General features: G+C 41.6%; 1 protein-coding gene across 2 annotated transcripts in view; it reads left to right on the forward strand.

Moving 5' to 3' along the window:
- Positions 1-1,445: 1,445 nt before the first annotated feature.
- The window catches only part of LOC133407389 (A disintegrin and metalloproteinase with thrombospondin motifs 2-like), a 155,967-nt gene continuing 131,666 nt past the window's right edge, over positions 1,446-25,746 (forward strand). For both annotated transcript variants that reach the window (XR_009769162.1, XM_061685210.1), the window contains exons 1-2: positions 1,446-1,636; positions 2,934-3,358. Coding sequence is in view for 1 of the 2 variants with exons in the window: in XM_061685210.1 (XP_061541194.1) it covers positions 1,549-1,636; positions 2,934-3,358 (513 nt within the window). In the remaining variant the exon portion in view is untranslated. The remainder of the gene's footprint in view (positions 1,637-2,933; positions 3,359-25,746) is intronic.

Consider the following 25,746-nt stretch of genomic DNA (forward strand, 5'->3'; position numbering starts at 1 on the left):
GAGTTCTTGAACCATGCTTTGTCTTGTCCCTCACCTGGGACTTGTTTGCCTTTGGTGACCCTGCCAGAGGCATGAACCCCATTCAACTTCACTCCTTGGATCATTGGGACACACATACCCCTCCACCATGATAAAGTGATGGCTCAGGAGGCTGGCAAAGAAATTGCCTGTGTTTAATTTTAAAAGCCAAATTGATATTACTCCTGGTCCCCAGCAGCCTGGGACCAGGAGTAAATCTGGAATGATTTTGAAAATCACAGTACAAAAGTAAAAATACAGACCAAAGGCTATAAATAATCTAGTATTTTGAAGTTCACGCAATGCAAATTGAGAGTGCTGAGAATGACACAGATAACTGAAGATGTCAACATCATGTCAATGTTGTCCTGGATAGTGAAAATCAAAATGTAATCATCTAGTATCATCCGTCTGATCCATTTTTTGTTCTCATTAGGGTCGCAGGTGAGCTGGAGCCTATCCTCGCAGACATTTTGTATAAGGAGGGATAACCCCTGGACTGGTCTGAGTGGTTGCCAGCCAATCAGTAGGAAACACTGACACATATTCCTTTGGTTAACTTTATAGAGTGCACTAAGAAGTCAAAGGACCCAGAGAAAACCCACGCAAACTCCACACACCTAACCTCAGAACTGCGAGGCGAGCACAGGGAGAACAAGCAAGACTCAAACACCAAACCACAGAACTGTGAGGTGGTTGTGGTAACCACTAGCGCGCCGTGTTGCCATACAAACGTACATAAAGTCAAGCAGGGTAATGCTAAAAGGGAAATGCAGGTTATACTATTTAATTATCTGGAGTTATGAAAATAAATGAATGTGTGCTGCAAACTTTGAGCTTAGATATTTCGTTTGTGTGCGGTTTCCATGTAGCAGCTTTTAAAAATAAGGCACAAAATCTATCTATCGACCTGTCTCTCTCTCTCTGTCTGTCTCTCTCTCTGTCTCTCTCTCTCTGTCTGTCTCTCTCTCTCTCTCTCTCTCTCTCTCTCTCTCTCTATATATATATATATATATAAGAAGTAAGTTATCTTCGCTGATTGCGCCACCTTCCACATTCAATATGGCGGCGGCGACGTCTACGTATAGTTTGCCAATCGGCACTTGAATGTTTTGCTGGGAAGAGTGGCAAAAACAAGTGTAGGATTCAAGATCAGGTTTCGACGTTTCACTGGAGTTGCGACAAATGATGTTGTTCAAATGTTCTCGATGATGCCCCAGCACAGACGTCTGAACACACCTTGAAGTGTTTCTTTTGCCTACTTGTGTCTATGAGTGGAGTGGAGTGGAGGGACTACTCGCGAAGATCGAGAGAAGTTGATAGGGAGGAGAGCAAGAGAGAGAGAGAGAGAGAGAGAGAGAGAGAGAGCGAGACGGGAGGAGGGCTCCGTCTCTCCCGGTGCACTTGGCAGTCTTGTTGCGGGCTGCTGTGCTGTTGCTGTCGTGGCGTGGCTGGTCGCGCCAGGCGGGGGAACTTCACCACACTGGAGCCCGGAGTCCCACTCTCTCACCTGCGCAGTTCGGAGCTGCCATGGGTCTCTCGCCTGGATTTGCTGTCCTAATCATTCTATCGGCCTCTCTGCTGCACATCCGCGGCCTTTACATCGCCAGTAGCGTTGGTACGTACAGCAGCGCGGGTGGAAACGTGGCCGGTGTTTACGTTGTTTTCTGTCCTATCTGCTCATCTCTTATCTGCACACATGGGAACTCCCCCGGTGGAGTGTGGAAGCTCCAACGCGGGCGTGCTTGTGTGATTTGCGCCATGCAATTTCTGCAAACAACTTCTACGTGTCCTGCTTGTGGTGTTTGCGGAGACTTTCCGGAGGTCCCCGAGCGTTTGTTGATTTGTACATGGGCCACCGAAAGCATCGCGACACTACCGGGGGGGGGCGACGACAACAATTTATGAAATTATGTTCATCGCATCTATCGATCTGTCACAGGACGCTGGAGTCGCATGTTATCATATTGACCACACTATTATAAAATCATTCTCTAACACGAGGGTGAAGATATTATTGTGCGTTGTTGGTGTATTGCCAACCTGCAAACTTTTTAAAGATTGTGCATGGTGATGATTGACAGTCAAAGCAAGGGCACCTGAGGATCACTTAAAATGCTGCTGCGCTTGCGTGTGCAGCGTGTATGTGCAAGCGTTTGTGTATGTATATATATATATATATATGTGTGTGTGTGTTTCCCGCATCCCCAAACTTGCATGTCACTGTCACATTCTCATGGAAAATAAAAATAATGCATCATGCAAAAATGTGCATGTTATTAGTGAACCTCTCTCGTCATGGTTACAATGCGGCAATGCATATTCATGATGATGTGTCGACAAGAATATTAAGCAATAAGGGAATTATTTGACAGATGGTTTCACTTTATTTCTGTTTCATGTTTGTGAGGCTTTTAGAAAGATATTTTCTCAGCTCGAGGTGCCTGACAGTGAGAAAGCGGCGCCAGAGAGCCGTAGTTAGCACCTTGATCTCGCACTGGCATCCCTGTTGATGGTGGAAGGGCATAGAAGGTGTCAGGAGCTCAGTGCGCTCTGCTGAGGCTGCCGTTTCCAAACATGTAGCCTGTCTCCTTGCACGGGTTTGCCTCTGGGTTCATGGGTGTGCCTGTGTGTGTGTGTGCATGTAAGGCCCGCACCTTTTATTCCCTTTATTTATTATAGCTCACCACGTGAGACATCTTGGATGGAAGAAAGCATTCCTCGGTATGCTTGACATTTCTTTAATCCCTTATTTTTCCTTCCATCTCTTTTTTTTTCCCATCTCAACCCACTCCACTGTTTATGCACCTTTTCCTTTTTTGTTTTTCTCATCTGTCATGATCATTCTAATCTTTTCATGTGCATTCTGACTACCTCAATCACGCTCACCTCTTTGCCTGCTGTCCTTTTCTCAGACTCCCTGCAGCATGTCCTGGGGGAGTATGGACTGGTGAGGCCAATGAGTGTGGATGCAGAGGGCCTCTTCCTGTCGCACGCTGTCTCGGCAGGCCGTATGGCAGGAGGGCAGCCCCGTAGGCGCCAGAAGAGGGAGCTAGGAGGAGGCAATGAAGAGTGGGAAGGACCGAGAGGAGTCGACGAGGACCGTGAGCCGGTGGCCCGCCAGCAAAGGCTCTACTACAACGTCACCGTCTTTGGCCGGGAGTTCCACCTGCGCCTGCACCATAATGCCAAGCTGGTAGCCCCCGGAGCCAAGATGGAGTGGCGCGACGACAACGATAGCACACGGCACATTGAGACATTGCAAGACGACTGCTTGTATGTGGGTGACATCACAGACACGCCAGGAGCCACTGTGGCGATCAGCAACTGTGATGGCTTGGTGAGTGGACTTCCTGCGCTCTTGCTATTTTAATGGTGTACTGTATGTGGATGTGCATGTGCAGTATGAAGAGGAATGGAAAATATTTGTAGTTGACACTGATCGTGAGGTGTCTTTCTGCTTCTCTGCAAACATGATCTTTCTGAAAACAAAACAACCAATCACTGCCGTAGACAATTAACCTCCCTTCATAATATTTACATGCTACTTGGATAGAGCTTTTTTTCTGGCTGACACTTGGCAGGCTTCTTGAGGTTCGCCAATGAGATGAAAGTTAGGTATTAGGCTGATAAGGGGGTAGTCTGAAAAGGTCATAGGTTAAGACTCAGGCTTTGTTCACACTGCAAGACTCATATCTCATTTTTTTTTCATATGTAGCTTGTATCCAACTTGATTTTGGGATGTCTGAACAGCAAACCACATGGTGTTCTCAGGGTTTTGACTCAATCGCAACAGGATTGTTCTGGTTTTGTCTCTCAAGCAAGCATGTTTCATCAGTTCATGCACCAAGGCTAGATAGGACAGCTGTACACTTCAAACCTGGTAACACCCTGAGACAAGGGCCAGTACACACCAAAGACGGCACACACCATAACCAGGAAAACAATCTGGTGTTTGCTGTCCAGTTCAGTGAGGGATACACTGTTGTGTTATATATTGGGGAAACCAAGTAGCCACTGAGCAGGTGCATGTCACAACACAGACGGGCTAACTGCCACTTACACTTCAGTTAAGGATTCAGCTGTCTACTTGCGTTTGAAAAAGAAACAGCACTCTTTTGAGCAAAAACATTTACATATTCTGGACAGAGAAAACATATGGTTTGAAGTGAGGGAAGCCATCTACTACATGCTTTAGAAATCATCTATAAACAGAGGAGTTGGTTTACAGCTCCCACACGCAATGCCATCCTTTAAGCCCTTCCAAAAGAGACTCCAAATTTTTGGCCTCTTACAAATTGCAAACATTTTGCCCTTCAGGACCATTGTTAAAACTGAATGGAACATATCTCCAATGGGTCTTCAATACTGGTATTTTGCATTCCAAAAGCATGAAACCATTTTTGGTTGGGGCATGTAACTTACATAAATACTTTGGTTTCCACACGAACACTCAGGCTAGAGCTGCCCTATCTTGGTGCATGAACTGATTATACCTGCTTGGCTGAGATGTAAAATGTCTTCTAAGAAAGCTAGAACAGTCCAGTTGCGATCGATTCATAGCCCTGAGAATGAAATGACCTGGATAAAGGAGAATATTCACAGGCATTTGGTATTGTATGTGGTTTTAAATGCATATACATGCAAATCAGTTGCCTTGCGGCGAAATTCGCTGTTTTGAACTCAAAGCAGGCCATTTCCGTGAATCGTATAGATCTGATGATTTTTTTCCTGGGTGGGGGGTCGCCGTCGCTGTCGTCATAGGCTGTTTCGTACTCCTTGAAAGCTGGCAGCTAGATCCATTACACACATCCACCATCCACACACAGATGTAATTTCTGAATCTTTCTCCGCGGCGGACTAAAATGCGAGCGCATCGGCCTGAGCTTCCGTCTGTGCGCTCGGGACCTGCTTCGGATAAGTCACAGGAGTTGACGAGACCAGAAAAAACACTTCCGCCGCTTCTGCTGTTAAGAAGTAACGGTACTTTTACTCCGTGACAATGATCTAAATGTCACTCGCTACTTTTATTTATCAACTATTTCGTGCACGAGACTACGAGTTCGACTCTGATCCACTAGTACATCTTGTATTAATTCGGAAACGTGCCTACAATTATCTAATTATGTAAAAAACTTGATTAGCGACATCGAGAGGAGGGGACCGTCAAGTTCAACTGCTTCCGGATGTATGGGCTCCAAAACGTCTGCTCCAAATGTATAACCCCAATAATATAATTCCAATGAAGTTGGGACGTTGTGTTAAACATAAATAAAAACAGAATACAATGATATGCAAATCATGTTCAACCTATATTTAATTGAATACACTACAAAGACAAGATAGTTAATGTTCAAACTGATAAACTTTATTGTTTTAGCCAAAAATCATTAACTTAGAATTTTATGGCTGCAACACGTTCCAAAAAAGCTCGGACAGGGTCATGTTTACCACTGTGTTAACATCACCTTTTCTTTTAACAACATTCAATAAACGTTTGGGAACTGAGAACACTAATTGTTGAAGCTTTATAGGTAGAATTCTTTCCCATTCTTGCTTGATGTACAGCTTCAGCTGTTCAACGGTCCGGGGTCGCCGTTGCCGTATTTTACGCTTCATAATGCGCCACACATTTTCAGTGGGAGACAGGTCTGGACTGCAGGCAGACCAGTCTAGTACCCGCACTCTTTTACTACGTTGTAACACGTTCAGAATGTGGTTTGGCATTGTTTTGCTCAAATAAGCAGCATATAAGCATGAAAAAGACATTGCTTGGATGGCAGCATATGTTTCTCCAAAACCTGTATGTACCTTTCAGAATTAATGGTGCCTTCTCAGATGTGTAAGTTACCAATGCCATTAGCACTAACACAGCCCCATACCATCACAGATGCTGGCTTTTGAACTTTGCGTCCATAACAGTCTGGATGGTTCTTTTCCTCTTTGGCCCAGAGGACACAGCGTCCACAATTTCCAAAAACAATTTGAAATGCGGACTCATCGGACCACAGAACACTTTTCCACTTTGCATCAGTCCATCTTAGATGAGCTCGGGCCCAGAGAAGCCGTCGGCGTTTCCGGGTGTTGTTGATAAATGGCTTTTGCTTTGCATAGTAGCGTTTCAAGTTGCACTTACGGATGTATCGCCGAACTGTATTTACTGACATTGGTTTTCTGAAGTGTTCCTGAACCCATTTGGTGATATCCTTGACACATTGATGTCGGTTTTTGATGCAGTGCCGCCTGAGGGATCGAAGGTCACGGGCAATCAATGTTGGTTTTTGGCCTTGGCACTTACATGCAGTGATTTCTCCAGATTCTCTGAACCTTTTGATGATATTATGGACCGTAAATGATGAAATCCCTAAATTCCTTGCAATTGTACGTTGAGGAACATTGTCCTTAAAGTGTTCGACTATTTTCTCACGCACTTGTTCACAAAGAGGTGAACCTCGCCCCATCTTTGCTTGTGAAGGACTGAGCAATTCAGGGAAGATCCTTTTATACCCAATAATGGAATCCATCTGTTCATCTCTGGGATGTTCCAAACAGGTATTTGATGAGCATTCCTCAACTTTCTCAGTCTTTTTTGCCACCTGTCCCAGCTTTTTTGGAATGTGTTGCACGCATAACATTCTAAGTTAATGATTATTTGCCTGGCTGATTGGCAGTGTGGCTGTCCTGCAGTTAAAAGTAACCATAAGGAATATACTAAGACCCCATTTGCTCCTGATGTGTCATTGTGGATTGTCCAGCTGTGGGACAATGCATGTTTTTTTATGTTAACATTAGGTACACCTGCTCAATCTTATCAAATCCAGTCCAACAATGTTATGTATGTATATAATATTGTTCAGTTTTGATTTACACTCTCAGAAAGGTGTTGAATTAACAATGTTTATTATTATGTTTGTAGTTGAAGCCGTTGAGTGTTTGTACTTTCTATAATACAGTAAATGCCTAGTAATGTGTTGAGTAAATATGAGCTTGTGAGGAGGAGCTCCCCCTCACCAGGAGACTGCTCATTAGTCAGACAGACCAACCCACCACCAGAGCTGAGCAGAGGCAACTGGATCCGTTTAGGTCTGAGGTCGCTGGGGAGTGAGATAGCATCTGAGGGAGCAGGCAGGGAGCCAGGACAACACAGACCTGACATGCCCATTCAGCATGACACCAGCCAGCGGCAGCTCATTGATGCTGCTTGCTCTGGCCTGCTATCGCGGGGCCTGTCGGCAATTTGGAGGAAATGCTACTGTCAAAGTGCGATTCGATTGGGATAACGGGTGACTTGTCAAGCGGCTGACTTCCCTGCTTTAGAAAGACACGTTTAAAGCATAGTTTGGCAATTGTTGATATGCCATTGCCCATGCAGTAATCTCATATTCATATCCTCATATTGACATCTTGAAAGCTTTGACATCACTTAAGACTAAAATAAAATATGTGATCACATTTACGGTAATAATAAATAGCTGCAAATAAGATTTTGAAGGGGCAGACGTATCCTTGCAAACCACAGTATTAAATTACTTTACAAATGGGATATGTTCAAAGGAAAATAAAATAATTTTGTTGCTGTCATTTTAAGGATGTTTAATCAAAGCTGCTGCTGCATTATCCACACAATATAACCCCAACTATAGTAATAATCCAGAGTGCTGTCTACTTGTATTTCATTTGTCCCTCTGTGTCCCTGAGCAATTTATGTCATCACCCATTAGTTCTTCCAGCCTCTGCAGGCATGCAAAGAAGTACAGCTAAGCTACTGTATGTCAGGCAGATCTTGCTTTTTAAACCAAGTGGAGCCACATGGCCGTAATCTGACCAACTGTGTCTCTTTCTTCAGCCACCTGGATTCCCTGTGCCCTCTTGGTTTACATCCACAACTTTGAGATGAGGAGCCAAGACGGGCACAAGGGAAAATCTTTGGAAGGTCGTGACCCTTGGAGGGAATTGGATTTATGTGATGTGAGGCTGTGTTCAGCTGGTTGGTTGAGAGGAGTCAAAACATTGTGCAGTTTTGGAACTGGGTTATGTGTTGTGTATGTGTGTGTGTGTGTGTGTGTGTGTGTGTTTGTGTGTCTGTGTGTGTTTGTGCGTGTGTCCACTTCAGTCATTGGTGTGGGGCATTAAAATTAAAACATGGTTTGTGCGCATATGCAGAGATATGCAATACAAGCACTAAAAAAAAAAAATAGAAAACAAATATTGCAGCCACATGGCAAGAATTTATGTTTGTGTGGTTTTAGAAGTGGGCTTTCTTTAAATTGTGTGCTGCAATGTCTTTCTTATTCTGTGGGTGGGCTTGAGAATCCGAATCACAGTTTTTGCTCGCTGTCATTATAATTGCATGTGCGATGATTCTAACTGATGTCCCACACCAGAAAAACTTGATTTTAACTCAAAGCACAGTGTGATCAATATGTTATTATTATTAATTGTAATTAGGACCAACAATTAATCAGATGCACCTGAGTTTAAGTTTGAGTGTCATAGCAAAGGGTGTGAATACTTATGTACCTATTATGTTAGAATGTTTAAATTTTTTTAAATAAATTTACACCAATGTCTGAAAATATCTTTTTACTTTGTCATTGTGGGATATATATATATATATATATATATATTTTTCTTTTTTTTTTCTTTTTTTAAGAAAACTATATTCAAATCAGCTTCAGAATAAGTCTGTAACATAGCAAAATGTGGAAATCATGAAGGGGTGTGAATACTTTCTGGTGACACTGTATGTACTGTACTGTAATTGGGACTTTGTGATTGAAGCATTTACTTCCTTATTAGTATACATTAGTTTTTCCTGACGAAACAAATAACAACAAAGAGTCCCAAGTAATTACGATGGTAAAAATGTATCAAATTCTCGAGAAGAGTGTGTTCATTTTAGAAAAACAATTGGATTATCATCTTTTTTGATCCAGCCAATCAAACAAACAAAAATAATTATTGGATAATGGACAATGTGGAAAAAGTGAAGGGGTGTGAATATTTATATATATATATATACACACACACACACACACACACACACACACACACACACACACACACACACACATTTGTTAGTGCTACTGCTGCCCCAGCTCCTGAGATAATCATTGGGCTCTCACAAATGTTATGGTAGCCATGTCAGTGAGGGAACAGGGGGTCATGTAGGTTGAGCTGAGCAGCATGCAGGCAGCTGCTAATGAGGTCCAGTTGGGTGAGAAGGGATCCTCACGTCTCAGATGAAGCGGGGTACCTGTAATTTCCGAGCTCGAGACCCAACATCCAGGTGGATGCACACCTGGATGACAAACATTTTTACATCTATGATGAACACCTTCAGAACATACACATCTAATAGCTACTGTTAAAGCGTAAATCAGGTGTGCTGACGTATTATTGCACCAACAGTGGCAAAGCAACATTTTTCTCTGTAACACTTACTTTTGTAAAATAGGTAGTGTAGGTATAATTTAGTCTTGATTTTATAATTCCTTTACTATGTAAAATAATAAAGTAAATTTTAGATGATATCTATGTATTATATTTATCACTCTCCAAAATATTTTTTTTATGATGCAGTAGGGGCCTTGAGATACAAGTGACCCCACTTAAGGTTTTTGAGATACAATTTGGATAAATTTTTGCTTTGACTATATATATTGACGATCATTTGCCATTCTAGCGCTGTATGATGGCAGTGAACTCAACTCAGTTCACTTCAACAACAACAACTTCAATAAGCTGCAGTTTTTTATAGTGAATAAATAAATCATAAAATAGGCTTCAAGCAGTTTAATGCCACTCCTAGTCAAAGTTTACTGTCAAACTAAACAGTAAAAAAAGATATTTAGATGTGTTTAAAAAAAAAAAAAAACCCACACAACTTTGCTTTTATGTTACACATAATGGGAAAGGCCATAGACGGGCTAACAAATAGCATGTATGTGGTGGTGTTATAACGCTTTAAGGAATGGATATTTGAAAAGGAATGGTGCAGCAACGTGGAAGGATAATAAAACAATATTCACAGGTATATAGCGGCTGAAACACGGATTTAACCATTTTTCTCACTAAATATATTTCCAAAGGTGCTACTGACATTAAATTATCACCAGATGCTGGGAACAACCCAAGTAATCGATACAAACAAAGAAAGTAGAAAAATAAGATCAGAAATTAAGTTGTGTGTAATAATGTGAAATGACACAGGGAAAAAGTATTGAACACATGAATGGAGGTGCAAAAATGCATGGAAAGCCAAGAAAACACCTACAATCTATCAATAATCAAACAGCAATCCAGAGATTTGCCTTGATCAAACAGCAATCCACCAAAGATTTACCTCGATCAGGTGCTCCTCGCAAGATATGTGACGCATGAGTGCAAAGAATAATCAGAAGAGTTGTCCAAGAGCCAACGACCACCTGTGGAGAGCTTAAAAAAGACCTGGATTTAGCAGGTACTGTTGTCACAAGGAAAACAGTGAGTAATGCACTCTGCCGCCATGGCCTGTATGCACGCTCACCACGCAAGAACCCCATTGCTGAAAAAAAAGCATGTCAAAGCTCATTTAAAGTTTGCTGAACAAAATTTGGACAAGCCAGTTAAATACCGGGAGAATATAGTCTGGTCTGATGAGACCAAAATTTAACTGTTTGGAAGCCACAATGCACATCACATTTGGAAGAGAAATCACCCTAAAAACACCATACCAACAGTGAAGTTCGGAGGTGGGAACATGATGGTGTGGGGCTGCTTTTGAGCAAATGGTACTGGTAAACTTCACATTATTGAAGGAAGGATGAATGGGCAAATGTACCAAGATATTCTTGACAAAAATATGCTCCCATCTACGAGGATGATGAAAATGAAATGAGGGTGGACATTCCAACAGGATAATGATCCAAACATACTGCCAAGGAAACTCAATTGGTTTCAAAGAAAAAAAAATAAAGCTGCTAGAATGACCCAGCCAATCACCTGACTTGAATCCAATCGAAACTCTATGGAAAGAACTGAAACCCACGGTCCATAAAAGAAGCCCATGGAACCTTCAAGATTTGAAGACTTCTTGTGTGGAGGAATGGGCCAAAATCACACCAGAGCAATGCATGCGACTAGTTTCTCCATACAGGAGGCATCTTGAAGCTGTCATTGCAAACAAAGGCTTTTGTACAAAGTATTAAATAAATACCACTTGGCGTGTTTTTCCCTGTGTCATTTCACATTATTACACACAACTTAATTTCTGATCTTATTTGTTCTACTTTCTTTGTATGTATGGATTTCTTGGGTTGTTTCCAACATTGGTGACATTTTCATGTCAATAGCACCTTTGGAAAATGATGACGTGTTAAAAGTTGGTGGCCACTTGTCACGTTGCTAATAACATTGTGTATATATATATATTTTTTATTGTTATTATTATTTTTTTTTTACTTGTATGTATAAAAAAAACTGGTGTGTTGCATTTATAAAATCAATGAACTGTTACAGACAACACAATATTTCTACGTGTAACAAAAACATTTTGAACTGCAGCAAACCAAAAATGCCGTCTGCTTCTGTCTTCCTTCATAATTTTATCACATAAGGACCATGCAGTCAGCTGTCAACTTAAATTAAAAAGGACTAATTCACTTAACACGTAAAATATATATATTTAAAATAATAGCCAATTAAAATATTTATTTTAACTGGCGAATGTGATTTTTACCCCTGACGCTCAGCGTACAGCATCGGCACATCAGTCTGTAGACGTCACCATCATTTTCACACTCGATCGTAAACTGGCCACTGTGAAGTGTGAATGATGTTTGTTTTTAATATAGTTCATTTAGCACCTAGCATTAAATGTTCTGCTCTCTTCAGAAACTTTTCTTTTCTAGGATTGATCCATAGTTTGCCTACCGGGGTCGAATAGCTCAATAAATCTTGGCCCTAGGTGTCGCACGTTGCCACATGTGATGCATGTTTTGAGCGACAAAATAAATAAAAACGGTTCATTTTAATGTTATAAGAGCACCATAATCTTCAAATTTAGAAGTACATTTGAAAAATGAAACAACTAATTTCATAAAAAAATTCTTTATTTTCCAAAGCCACAGAGAGCCACAGCAGAAGGATAAAAGACCTACATGCAGCTCTGGAACCGTGGGTTGCAGACAGCTGGTTTAGCTGAATACAAATCAAACGCGTTTCATCTTTATCATTTACCGTGAACGTGCACACACAGCCGCAATGGAAGCAGAGAGTTTAATCATGTGTGTTGAGGGGCAGACCAATCACAATAATATCACAAGAATGCACGGAATGACAGTGACACAGACACTTATGCCCCGGGAATACTCTCAGTCATTGCCGCAGCATTAGGAGTCAAACTACAAGACATCCCTTAGCGGAGCCAACCCATCTATCCCTCCATCCATCCAGCAGGCCTGGCAGTTATGCTCGGTCAAGCGTGGCAGCTCACTGGGCCCTGCAGTGTGTTATTCCACCCCGGGTCAGACGAAAAGAAGCTCTCAATTGTAATCAGCTCATATTGAAATGATGACATCAATTACAGCACAGCGCACAGACGTTATTGACCCTAGACCTGCTGGCTGCGTATAGTCGGTTGTGTATGAAAACAGAGTGGTGGGGCCAGGGCAGAGGAGTACCTGCAGGTTGCCTGGTGCTGTAGGGAGAGCGGGGTTCTGAGAGATCGGGCTGCTGACGCATGACTGCGAGAGAGCGATTAGTGTTCTTGGTATCTGATTGCAGGTTCCACCCTGCAGTGTAGCTCACTCAAACGCACAATTATTCAATCTAGAGCTATTATCAGACAGACAGAAACACAGGAAGAGAGGGAAAGAGAGCTGACCCATTCCGAGGAGCGCTGAATAGACCGAAGGAGTGCTTTTACCAGAGCTATGATTACTGCCGCTTACTCTGTGCACTTAACCAGCCCCCCTCACCTCTGTTTCCTCTAGTGCTCTGTCAATGAAAATCATGATGGCTCAGATTGTTTGAGTGGTGTAAATAACAGGTTTCACTTGAGAAAATAAAGCACCCAATAATTATAGGGGAATACGTCTGATGTAATTTTAGTATGGTACTGAAAAAGACCTCATTTATGATTTAAACAAGAATAGTAGTCTCACAGACACCGATGTGCCAGCCAGTCAGTCGGTCCCTCAGGCTGCAGGGCCATGCAGGAGCTGATTAATGCTCGCCAACAGCATTTCTCTTACGAATAGGGCCTGAAGCTGCAGAATCTTACAAACATTCTCCCAGTGATACAATTCCTGCCTACTATTCTTTAAATCCCGTGACATCATTCTACCTTGCAGCCATCGTATTCCCTGAGCTTTGACTCATCGCAATGTTTTCATCCTCAGAAATAAAACACTGTAGAGTGAAAATATTTGTTAATCCAGATGGAGAGTGATATATACAACATAGTGGAATCTTCACAGGCGCAAGAAAGATGATGGATGTTTATTACTGTAGCAGTGAAATTTCAGCATTTATCTTTTAATTGTCTTCTCCGACCTAGGGTCACTTCCTGATTCTGCGAAGCTCAGGCACCTCTCGGACTGACTATACATATTTCACGACAGCCAGTCACTTATACTCCATAAGTGCATACTTGAACCCATTGAACTTAGAAAACAGAAGTGCCATGCCCGATGTAATGAGTTCTGTGTTTCTTGTATGTTGTGCCTGCAAGTTCCTTAATGGAGTAGGGTATGTAAGAGGAACACAGTTCAGAATTGCACGTCCTAAAAAAAAAAAAAATCACACCTTACTTGTTACTAACACTGCTTGTTAAGCAATCAAATTGTCTCTTCCCCTGTAATACTGTATGTTTGACTTTTTTTTTTTTTTATACCAGTACCGATACACAAGGAACCAAAATATGTAATATATTATATAATATATTGGATTTTAATAAGTGACTCTGTGGGTGTTTGAGTGAAGCAGCAGAAACAAACACATCTCTTATGCTTTCATGATGATGGTAACTGATTGTCTGCCAGTATACAATGAAGTCTTACTATTATATAATGGTTTAGTAATGACTTGTCTATAATGTATAGAAGGGAGGGGGGGGGGCAGAAAGCTTTGGAAGTGTTCAAAATAAAATTAAGACACATTGAGAGGAAACACAAATGTTTCCTTCGTTTGACTTCTCCAAAACCCTCCTCCGTTGGGGTACATGAGTCATTTTACTCTTACATCCTCTCTAATCACCTTTGCCAAGTTTTTCATTTACTGTATATGAATCAAAATGTATCCACTTACACATCAGATTGCAGTACATCATATGTCACATAGTGGCTGACAAAACCTATAAGCACCCTTTATGAAGTAACGTTATGGTGGTGGACCGACTGTTGCTACCATCGAAATAAGGCAAAAATCTGACCGCAGTCATAATTAACAGAGACTTAGCCCTCCACAGGGCTAATGTTATGTTCGTAAGGTACATTAACACTGACTTGCGCTGCGTATATTTGTATTCTCTCTCTCTCTCTCTCTCTCTCTCTCTCTCTCTCTCTCTCTCTCTCTCTCTCTCTCTCTCTCTCTGGCACACACGCACATACACATTGTGTTATGACAGACAGCATCACTTGAAGCTCAAATAAGGGAAACAAATTTTTTTCTGTGGATAATCCTGTGCTTCTCTTTCCACACACACTGACATTCAGACACAGATTTATTGTCATGTTGCTCCACAGCTCATCTTTAATCCTTTGCTTCCCCACCTGCACCTACGTATATCTCCGCTCCTCCCAGCACCTTGGCCGTAGTCTAGTGGAATGCAACCCATACAGGGATACATGACATGCGTCCCTGTTGTGGCCCAATCAGGAGAGTGGCACCATAGTGAGACGAGAGTGGCAGATGTGAGAGATGAGGAATGAGACACAATTGAAATGAGACACACTGGAGAGGAATTACTCATTGAGGAATAGAACAGAGCATCCGTTCGCCATTATAATCCATAGGGTGACAATAAATGCTCTTGTTCATGCTTTGCTGTATTCTCCTCTACTCACAGGTTGAGTGTGAGTTTGATGTGATCTGACATAACCCCGTCTCTATTTTTTTCTGCTGTGTGACAGCATGAAGTCAATGTCTCCCTTATTTTCTTATATCTCTTCATCCTATGTATTCATTTTACGAACTAGTTGGGTGGGCAATTTTTTTTTTTATACATTGTGTGTATCTTCCTATTCACTAAACATGAACACACCATATACTTGGCAAGAAACATCCAAATGCTGCTTATGCTACTAAACATAGCACAAAAAGTAAGGAAATTTGTCCTTGCTAGATTATTGCTATGTTGTAACAATCTCAAAAGAAAGTATTTATTTTGAAAAAAACGCAAAAGCAAAAAGACGTGGATTTATCAGAAATACTAAATTAACAAAGTCCAAAAAGCATGGTTCGAAGTAACAAATAAATACTCGGGATACATTCACCACAAATAAAAACATAACATGACAAGGGAAACGTGGTTTACAGCGACAACAATGATCCGACCCAGGCTGAACAATCCCAGGGAACTAAATACAAACAAATTGACAAAACAACGAGGCACACCAGGAGAAGAAACTAGTGGCTCGATGGAGCTGATTGGTTGACACAAGGTAGAGGGCTAACGAGAACAGATGAGACGAAAACCAAAGCAAAGAAGACCAACATGGGACACAACTTGACAAAACATGAAACGAACTAATTCTAATGAAAACCAAGTCAACAAAAACACAGATCATGACAAACATACTTTCCAGTGTGTTACAACAAAGAAATAATCTACCAACAAACATTTGCTTACTTTTTGTGGTATGTTAATTAATTGTTAATTAACAACTAGATATTGAAAAAAACTCTTACAATTATTATTTTTTTTAAATCCACTGATTGCTTTGATATTGTTATGGTATTTGTAAAAGGTATTATAGAGAACATAGTACAACCATTCACATACAGTACATCTTTTCACACTGGTATTTTCCCTTAAAAAATGAAAACGGCTAAAGCAATGTCTATCTATAAAAGTGGAGTAAGACAAATTTACTAACTATATACCAATATCCCTACAACCCCAGTTCTCAAAATGTTTTGAAAAATTGTTCGCACACAGACGATCAATTTATCAAGAAACACAATCTTCTAAGTGCAAATCAACATGGCTTTATGGCAGTAATTTAATTTGTGGAAGGGATATGTACTGTACTAGCATAGTTAATAAAGAATTTGCAGTTGTTATTTTTTTCGATCTAAAAACAAACATTTGACACTTTTGATCATAGTATATCCATCCATCTTCCATCCTGCTTATCCTCACTAGGGTCGCAGGTGTGCTGGAGCCTATCCCAGCTATCATCGGGCAGGAGGCGGGGTACACCCTTAACTGGTTGCCAGCCATTCGCAGGGCACATATAAACAAACAACCATTCGCACTCACATTCACACCTATGGGCAATTTAGAGTCTTTGATTAACCTAACATGCATGTTTTTGGGATGTGGGAGGAAACCGGAGTGCCCGGAGAAAACCCACGCAGACACGGGGAGAACATGCAAACTCCACACAGGCAGGGACGGGATCGAATCCCGGTCCTCAGAAGTGTACAGCAGTATTTTTGAAAACTGAAGTATTAAAATAATATATGACTCAGGCATACACAAAATAAATTGTAAAATTTTTACGTTACTTACATTTTTATGTTTTACTTTTTAAGACTGTTTTGAATTTTTGAGAGCAGTGTAGCCCTGTTTTCGAGGCTACTAGCTCAAGCCGCACCACTGACACTGACAAGCCTCTTCGGCTAGCCCACAGACTTCACCTCCAAAACTCCAACCAAATAAATGTGAGTATGGACTTGTGCACCTTTCTCCTTGAGGGATGTGGCTGCCAACTAGAGCAGAATAGTTTTGTAACTGCAGCTGTGGCGGGCACACTTGATGGTGTCGGTTGTAGCCGACCCACTAGCCCTGTTAGCATTACCCACATGAAGCTAGCTAACTGCGGTGAGTCCTTTCAGGCGCACAATCGATTCACACCTTTACCTAGTCCCATACCTGCTCAGTCTACTGGTGTCTCCATCACTCATAACATCAAGTTTAAAAACCCAGCCACATTAATGTGTATTCCTGGGGCCAGAGCACCAGACATTGAAGCTAGCCTTAGAGTGCTGACCCGCATTAGGCCGAGACACCAGAGTGGAGCTAACAACCCTTACTACTTGGATATAGTGATACATGTCGGCTCCAATGATACAAAGATGAGGTAATCAGAGATTACAAAGAGGAACATAGCCAGGAACTGTAATCTCGCCAGAAAGATGTGTCGGCATCGAGTAATTGTCTCTGACTCCTCGCCTGCGAGAGGCAATGATGAGAGGTTTAGCAGATTATTCTCGCTTAACCGGTGGCTGCTCGCTTCTGTAACGAATAGGGACTGCAGTTTGTAGATAATTGGCCTTCGTTCTGGAGGACTCCCGGCTTGATGAGGGCAGACGGCCTCGAGAAATAACTACCAGATTCCATCCATCCATCGTCTTTACTGCTTATCCTCACTAGGGTTGCCGGCTACCGGAGCCTATCCCAGCTAGGGAGGCGGGGTTCCAGCTCGGGAGGCGGGGTACACCCAGAACCGGTTGGCAGCCAATCGCAGGGCGCACATAGACAAACAACCATTCACACTCACATTCACACCTACGGGCAATTTAGAGTCTTCAATCAACCTACCACGTATGTTTTAAGGATCTGGGAGGAAACCGGAGTGCCCGGAGAAAATCCATCCAGGCACGGGGAGGGCCGGGATTTGAACCCCGGACCCCAGAACTGTGAGGCAGATGTGATAACCAGTCGCCCACCGTGGCGGCAATTACCAGATTCCTGCAGTATTAATCTCTCACTGCGCCCACAGCTACTCAAAATATAATACGGTTTCTAGACGGCACAATCTTATTAATATCACTACTATGAATACTATGGGGGCAAATAGCACCAATCAGCCCACTTTATTGAAAATCAGTCTTATGAATATTAGATGACTTTCCTCAAAAGCTTTGCTCGTCAATGATCTGATCAGAGACCGTCATCTTAATATGATTGGTCTTTGCCAGACGTGGTTAAAACCAAATGAGTTCTTACCACTTAATCAGGCGTTTTTTCCAAAACTTTGTGAGTTCACGTTGCGCATCCTAATAAGAAGGGAGAGGGTGTCGCCCTCATGTCCGAATCCAATTTCAATCTTAGCACTAGCCAATCATTGACTTTAAAACATTTGATGCTGTCGTTATGCGATACACGACACCATTGCCGTTCTATCTTGCAGTTATCTACCCACCTAACCACCCGCCCCCGACCCCTCGACCCCCCGGCCCTTACTCTGGCTTTTTAGATGAATTCTCAGAATTTATTGCTATCTGGGTGACCCATGGAGACAATATATTAATCATGGGTGACTTTAATATTCATATGTATTCCCCGTCGGAACCTTTCAGTGCAGTGTTTCAGAAAATAATTAATACTTATTTATTAATAATTATATATAATAATTAATTAATACATGAACTGACTCATTATAATGGTAATACTTTAGATTTGGTTTTAACCCGGGGCATTGCGACCTCCAATGTAATGGTACTTCCCTATACTGGGTACTTCCCTATGTCTGACCATTACCTCATAAAATTTGAAGTCTTGGCCCATTGCCATCATTCTGTTCACAACCAAAGCTGCCATAATATTAGTTCTTCAACGACTACTGCACTTGCTAAGCTTTTACCCTCAGCAGTTGCCTCATGTCCTTCTTATGTGGGTCCTATTGATAATCTCACAAATTAATTTAATGTTGCTCTCTCTAATGCTCTTGACACCATAGAGTCATTAAGACCTAAAATGTGTCCTAAGAAATGTACTCTTTGGTTCACAGATGAAACCAGAGAACTAAAACAACGATTTTAAGGTCCTGTTACTTACAGAGACTCTTCTGTCTCATAATACACCTGACCCCTTCTGCCACTCGTTCTAACCTGCTTGGACCCGTTTCTTCACTTCCTTACCACACTCACCATTGCGCCGGACTTTTGACCCCAAGTATTTAAAGTCCTCCACCCTTGCTATCTCTTCTCCCTGTAGTCTCACTCTTCCCCCACCACCCCTCTCATTCATGCACATATATTCTGTCTTTCTTCGGCTAATCTTCATTCCTCTGCTTTCCAGTGCATACCTCCATCTTTCCAACTGTTTTGCCACCTGCTCCCTGCTTTCACTGCAGAGCACAATGTCATCCGCAAACATCATAGTCCACGGGGATTCCAGTCTAACCTCATTTGTTAGCCTATCCATCACCACTGCAAACAGGAAGGGGCTCAGGGCTGATCCCTGATGCAGTCCTACCTCCGCCTTAAATTCCTCTGCCACACGTACAGCACACCTCACCACTGTTCTGCTGCCCTCATACATGTCCTGTATTATTCTAACATACTTCTCTGCCACTGCAGACTTCCGCATGCAGTACCACAGTTGCTCTCTGGGTAATCTGTCATACGCTTTCTCTAGATCTAAAAAGACACAATGTTGCCCCTTCTGACCTTCTCTGTACTTTTCCATCAACACCCTCAAGGCAAGTAATGCATCTCTGGTACTATTTCTAGGCATAAAATCATACTGTTGTTCGCAAATATTCACTTCTGTCCTGAGTCGAGCTTCCACGACTCTTTCCCATAATTTCATTGTGTGGCTCATCAACTTTATTCCTCTATAGTTCCCACAGCTCTGCAAATCACCCTTGTTCTTAAAAATGGGCATCGGCACAGTGTTCATCCTCAAGCATCTTCTACCCGCTACAATTCTGTTGAACAAGCTGGTCACAAACTCCACAGCCACTGACTTCTCCGAGATGGTTCCATACATCCACAAGTATGTCATCAGGACCAACTGCCTTTCCATTTTTCATCCTCTTAAATGCCTTTCTAACTTCCCCCTTACTAATCATTGCCACTTCCTGGTCCACCACACTCTTCCTTCTACTCTTCCTTCTTTCTCATTTTCCTCATTAATCAACTCCTCAAAGTATTCTTTCCATCTATACAGCACACTAGTGGCACCAGTCAACACATTTCCATCGCTATCCTTAATTACCTTAACCTGCTGCACATCCTTCCCATCTCTATCTATCTGTCTGGCAAACCTGTATAGATCCTTTTTTCATTCTTTAGTGTCCAACGAGGCATATATGTTATCATATGCCTCTTGTTTGGCCTTTGCCACCTCTAACTTTGCCCTACGTCGCATCTCAATGTATTCCTTTCTCCTCTCCTCGGTCCTCTAAATATCCCACTTCTTCTTAGCTAACCTCTTTCCTTGTATCATCAGAATCAGAATCCTCTTTATTTGCCAAGTATGTCCAAAAAACACACAAGGAATTTGTCTCCGGTAGTTGGAGCCGCTCTAGTACGACAACAGACAGTCGATTGACAGAGAGGACTCTTGAGACATAAAGACATTGACAAAAACAGTCACTGAACTTCAAGGAATGTATGCAGTTTAAAGTGACTAGTAGTGTGATAATCTGGGACAATGTTGATTGTGCAAATATTGCAGATACTCCTCAGTCAGTGTGCAAGTGGTGCAGATGCTACTCTGGCATGAGTGGCCAGTATTTTGTATGATTTCCTGTACTTTGAGGTTTCAACACCAAGTCTCGTTCTCCCCTTTCCGAACAGAAGATACACCAAGTACTCTCCTGCTTGTCTCTCTGATCACCTTGGCTGTCGTGGTCCAGTCTTCTGAAAGCTCCTCCTGTCCACCGAGAGCCTGTCTCACCTCTTCCTGAAAAGCCGCACAACACTCTTCCTTTCTCAGCTTCCACCACATGGTTCTCTGCTCTGTCTTTGTCTTCTTAATCTTCCTCCCCACCACCAGAGTCATCCTATGCTGTCGAGCCACACTCTCCCCTACCACTACCTTACAGTCAGTAACTTCCTTCAGATTACATCGTCTGCACAAGATGTAATCTACCTGCTTGCTTCTACCTCCACTCTTGTAGGTCACTTTTTGCTCCTTCCTTTTCTGGAAAAAAGTGTTCACTACAGCGATTTCCATCCTTTTGGCAAAGTCTACCACCATCTGTCCCTCCAAGTTCCTTTCCTGGATGCCATACTTACATACTTACCCATCACTTCTTCATCACCCCTGTTTCCTTTACCAACATGTCCATTACAATCTGCACCAATTAATACTCTCTCTCTGTCTGGAATGCTCAGAACTACTTCATCTAGCTCCTGCCAGAATTTCTCTTTCACCTCAAGATTGCATTCTACCTGTGGGGCATAGCCACTAATACACATTATACATAACACCCTCAATTTCAAGTTTCAGCCTCATCACTTGATCTGATACTCGTTTCACCTCCAAGACATTCTTAGCTAACTCTTCCTTTAAAATAGACCCGATTCCCTTTCTCTTCCCGTCTACACCATGGTAAAATAATTTAAACCCTGCCCCTAAACTTGTAGCCTTACTGCCTTTCCACCTGCTCTCCTGGACACACAATATATCAACCTTTCTGCTAATCATTGTGTCAGCCAACTCCTGAGATTTTCCTGTCATTGTCTCAACATTCAAAGTCCTCACATTGAGTTTTAGGCTCTGTGCTTTCCTCTTCTCTTTCTGCCTAAGAACCTGCTTTCCAGCTTTCCTTCGTCTTTGACCCACAGTAGCTGACTTTCCAACGGTGCCCTGCAGGTTGACGGTGCCTGTGGTTAACCCGGTCCATGCCCGATCCGGTATGGAATTCTTTGGATGAACGCTCATATTTGTTTGGCAGAGTTTTAAGCCGGATGCCCTTCCTGATGCAACCCTCTGCATTTATCTGGGCTTGGGACCGGCCTACAGTTTGCACTGGCTTGTGCCCCCCATAGGGCTGCATTGTTCGAAAAGACAAATGGCGTGTGGAAAAGGAACATTTTTCTCTCTGTTGTTGTTGCAGTTTGACTGGCCACTTTTGAACAGTCAGTGATTTAATATATTTGCAAGGCGGACGATGTCATCATTTGCGAGAATTTGGTAAAACGACATGGTTAATAAAAAAAGATTTCAAAAGATCAGATGGGGTGATGTAACTCAAATGTGACTGTCCCAGAATTAGTTTTTCAGTTTTTTTGTGTGAATCCTGATGGTTTTGCACATATCTTTCAATTATGCAGTTGATTTTCTTTTCTGATTTTAACCAAAAGAGCTCCACAGTTTTTACACCCAACATTTGTGTGATACATACAGTACGATGAGCAGTATAAAAATTTATAAATGTTTGCCAGAGAAGACTTGAGTGTGTTCCACATGTGACCATCTCTTCTCACATTGCTGGGGCTCATTCTTCAGTGTCTATGAGACCCGGGATGGCTGAGGTGGGGGCCGGGGGATAATTTGGTTACAGGAGGTAACTATGAGTTATGGTGGAAGGGAAGGCAGGCTTTTTGACACAGCCATGCGCTGGCGATAGCCTGTGATGTATAATGGCAATGCATGTGAGCACAGAGAAAATTGCCGGCATGAACAACACACACACACACACACACACACACACACACACACTAGCACCAAGCATGCAGGAGAACACCTTAATTCCCACCCATTCATGCTGGACCAGAGATTTCATCTAGAGGGGAAACACCAGGCTCCCTCTATTGCCACCAATTACTAGGCATTGGAAGCAAAGTCAATGGCCACAGTTTAATATAATCACATCATCTCGGAGGAAATCAGAGACTTTTCGCCTCTGCTTTCACCGCTATACCGCCAAGCGGACTTCGGCAAAAGCCACTTAAACTGCAAGAGAGTGAAAATGACTCAAGCTATTTGTGAAAAGGGATTTTGTGCCATTTAACATCTAATACTTTCATTGAGGAAAGGGGTTAAGTTTGCTTTAATATGCTTAAAAGATAGCCTTCATGTTTACATGTTCTGCGTGTGTGTTTGTGTGTGTGTGTTTGGAATCAGAACATGTCTCAGGGCGTTATGGGTGCACTAGCCCATATTTATTTGTTAGAAAGTGTAGGAACTCCCCAGTGAATGACAGTTTGATAGCTCCTCTTTTATTTTTCTGTTGCTGCGTTTCCTCTAAGGACACACAGTATAAATCTAGTTCTTATGTGTAGCAGAGTGTAGGCAGCATAGCGCCGAGGGGCTTCGGACATTCTTCCTAGTCTATGATCAGTTATAGCGGCTGATCCTGTTGTAAAGGCACCATGTCCATCTGATTTAATTGACACATTCAGTTAGATTCACCGCAAAAATATACGCGTGTGTTGACAGAACATCAGACTACTGTAAATATTACCCTTTATTTTTTTCCCCTGTAGGACGTTATTCAGTGTCCATTATTTCTAATGCAGAGACAGTTTATACATTTAATGATACTCAGTTTTGTAGGAATTAAATCAACAATTGACTCAGTAATAATTCACCAATATGTTTGTTAATATATTTGTAGTTTGCAGTGGCATAGAAGTGTTAAATGTAAGTATTAGACAGTGTTATGATATGGTTCTCTGATAGTGCTGGTCCACTCATTTTTAAAAGGCACAATTATTGATACAGTGCAGTGTATACTAATTCATCCACAAAATAAGGTTATGATTTTTAACTTTGTTAAGCTGATGTATACCTTGCACATGACTTTACAATAATGGTGAAAGCTCATGCAGATATGGAGGCTTTTATCTATCTTTAAAAAAAGAAAAACACCTTCAAACGTGCCTGTGGGTAAGCTCACGTTGCCATGACACCCAACAAAATAAAAATTTAAACTGATCTTAATCATTTCCGAATAGATGCATGCACACTTGTATTATTATTACTAACACTGTGTTTTATATCTTGCTTGGTTGCTCTGGATCGCCTGTATTTTTAACATGCTCACATGAAATCCTTAACTACTGTCTCATTAGTTAAATATATAGGTTAGTGTAATTACACCTGTCAGACCACATACTGTATGCAGAGTACGGTCCACGGTCAGTGGCAATATGCACAATGAGTGTTTATCCAGCATTTCCCTCAGTTTCAGTGCTGCAGATACAGATGTAATAATTATATTTCCAGATTGGGAACACATGTTTTCCACTACTTGGGAAACTTAAAAAAATAACAGGTCATGACAAATGTGACACTGAATTCCTGCATTGCCATATTTGAAGAGAACTGATGACAACGTTTAAGCTACAGGAATGACTCCTACTTTCTTGTTTCTTTCAAATCCCTCTGTTTTCTTGACTGCCATCTATATTCCACGTTCAAGTATGTCGACCCATATACTGTATCTGAGCATTGGCACTTCTTTTGACAAGGGCCTCCAGGGATGACTGCATACTCTTGGCCCAGTTAGACTGCTGTGGATTGACATTACATTCTTCTACAGTCTGTTAGAAAATTTGACCTTCGTCAGTGAGCTACAGTTGCAGTTCTCTTTTCTTGTTCTCTCCAGGTATATGTGGAATGAGACAACGAGGACCTTTCTCACACTTGTATGTAGGGCTTGGTGTTTATGGAAAAAAATAATGATCCTAATTATTTTGATTGATATTGAAATAATAACAACGATTAATAAACACACTTATTCATTCATTTCAAAATGTAGTATTTATTCATCTACCAAAGCTCAACTTCAAATATAAGTTAAAAGAACAACCAGAAAATGAAATAGTAACAAGTAAAATAATAATATATTAAAATAATATTTAAAAAAAAAAAAAGAAAAAAAAAAACCATAAAGAAAAATTAATAGTCATTTAGTCATTACTGTATCTACTCTTCCTGCTCAGCGTGACTTTGCCTCTTAGGGGCAGTGTGGTATGGTGCATGCATGGAACTACACACTTACATTAAACTTGAAAAAAAATTTACAATAAGTAAGTCGCGCTAGAACTTTAATAGTTGAATTTGTTTTGAAGGTATATCCCTCGCGTGAGCTAATGCTAATTTTTAGCTATCTTGTCAATTGAGTTTTCCATTGAGTGTTAACATTAAGCTGGCGGTCTTTGTTGTTGTTCATTTAGTTTTACAGTACTCTCCAACTGGTGCATGCGTCAGAATAGCATACTGTACATCACACGCTTGCTGCAAGCCACCATAGGGTGCGTTCCGGTTGCCCTTCAGCAGGAACTTGCATGTACAACTTGTGCCACGGCACACTTATGGTTTTTCTTTGATTATAAATGTTTTATGATCATGAGAAGCCAAAAATCTAAATCACGATTAAAGTCTGATTAATTCCTCACCCCTACTTGTATGTTATCCTGACTTAAATCATAGGTTTTCTTCATTATGTATGCACACTGTGTCGCACATATTGCAAAATGCAACATGGAAAATGCTATTTAACCATTTATAAAGAGACCAATCATTCAACAACCTACTCTGACATTTGTCCCGTACTGCATGCCAATAATGATTCTCATTGTATAATTATTTGTACTGACAGGCCACAGTTGACCTCTGCACATTTGCGTTCGGCAGTCGCAAATTCATCCTTATGTGGATCCTGGACTACTCGCGATTTTCTATGAAACGGCAAAAAATGTCCGAACACGTTTTTTTTTTTTTTTTCCCATTTTTGTGGGAAAATTTTGTTTCCAGTACTTTATCTACAGTGGAACCTCCATTTAACGGACTGATAGGGGGGAGGGGTCATCCGTTAAAGATGTTTGTATGTTAAT

The sequence above is a fragment of the Phycodurus eques genome, chromosome 9, assembly GCF_024500275.1.
Source record: "Phycodurus eques isolate BA_2022a chromosome 9, UOR_Pequ_1.1, whole genome shotgun sequence".
NCBI classification, from domain to species: Eukaryota; Metazoa; Chordata; class Actinopteri; order Syngnathiformes; family Syngnathidae; genus Phycodurus; species Phycodurus eques.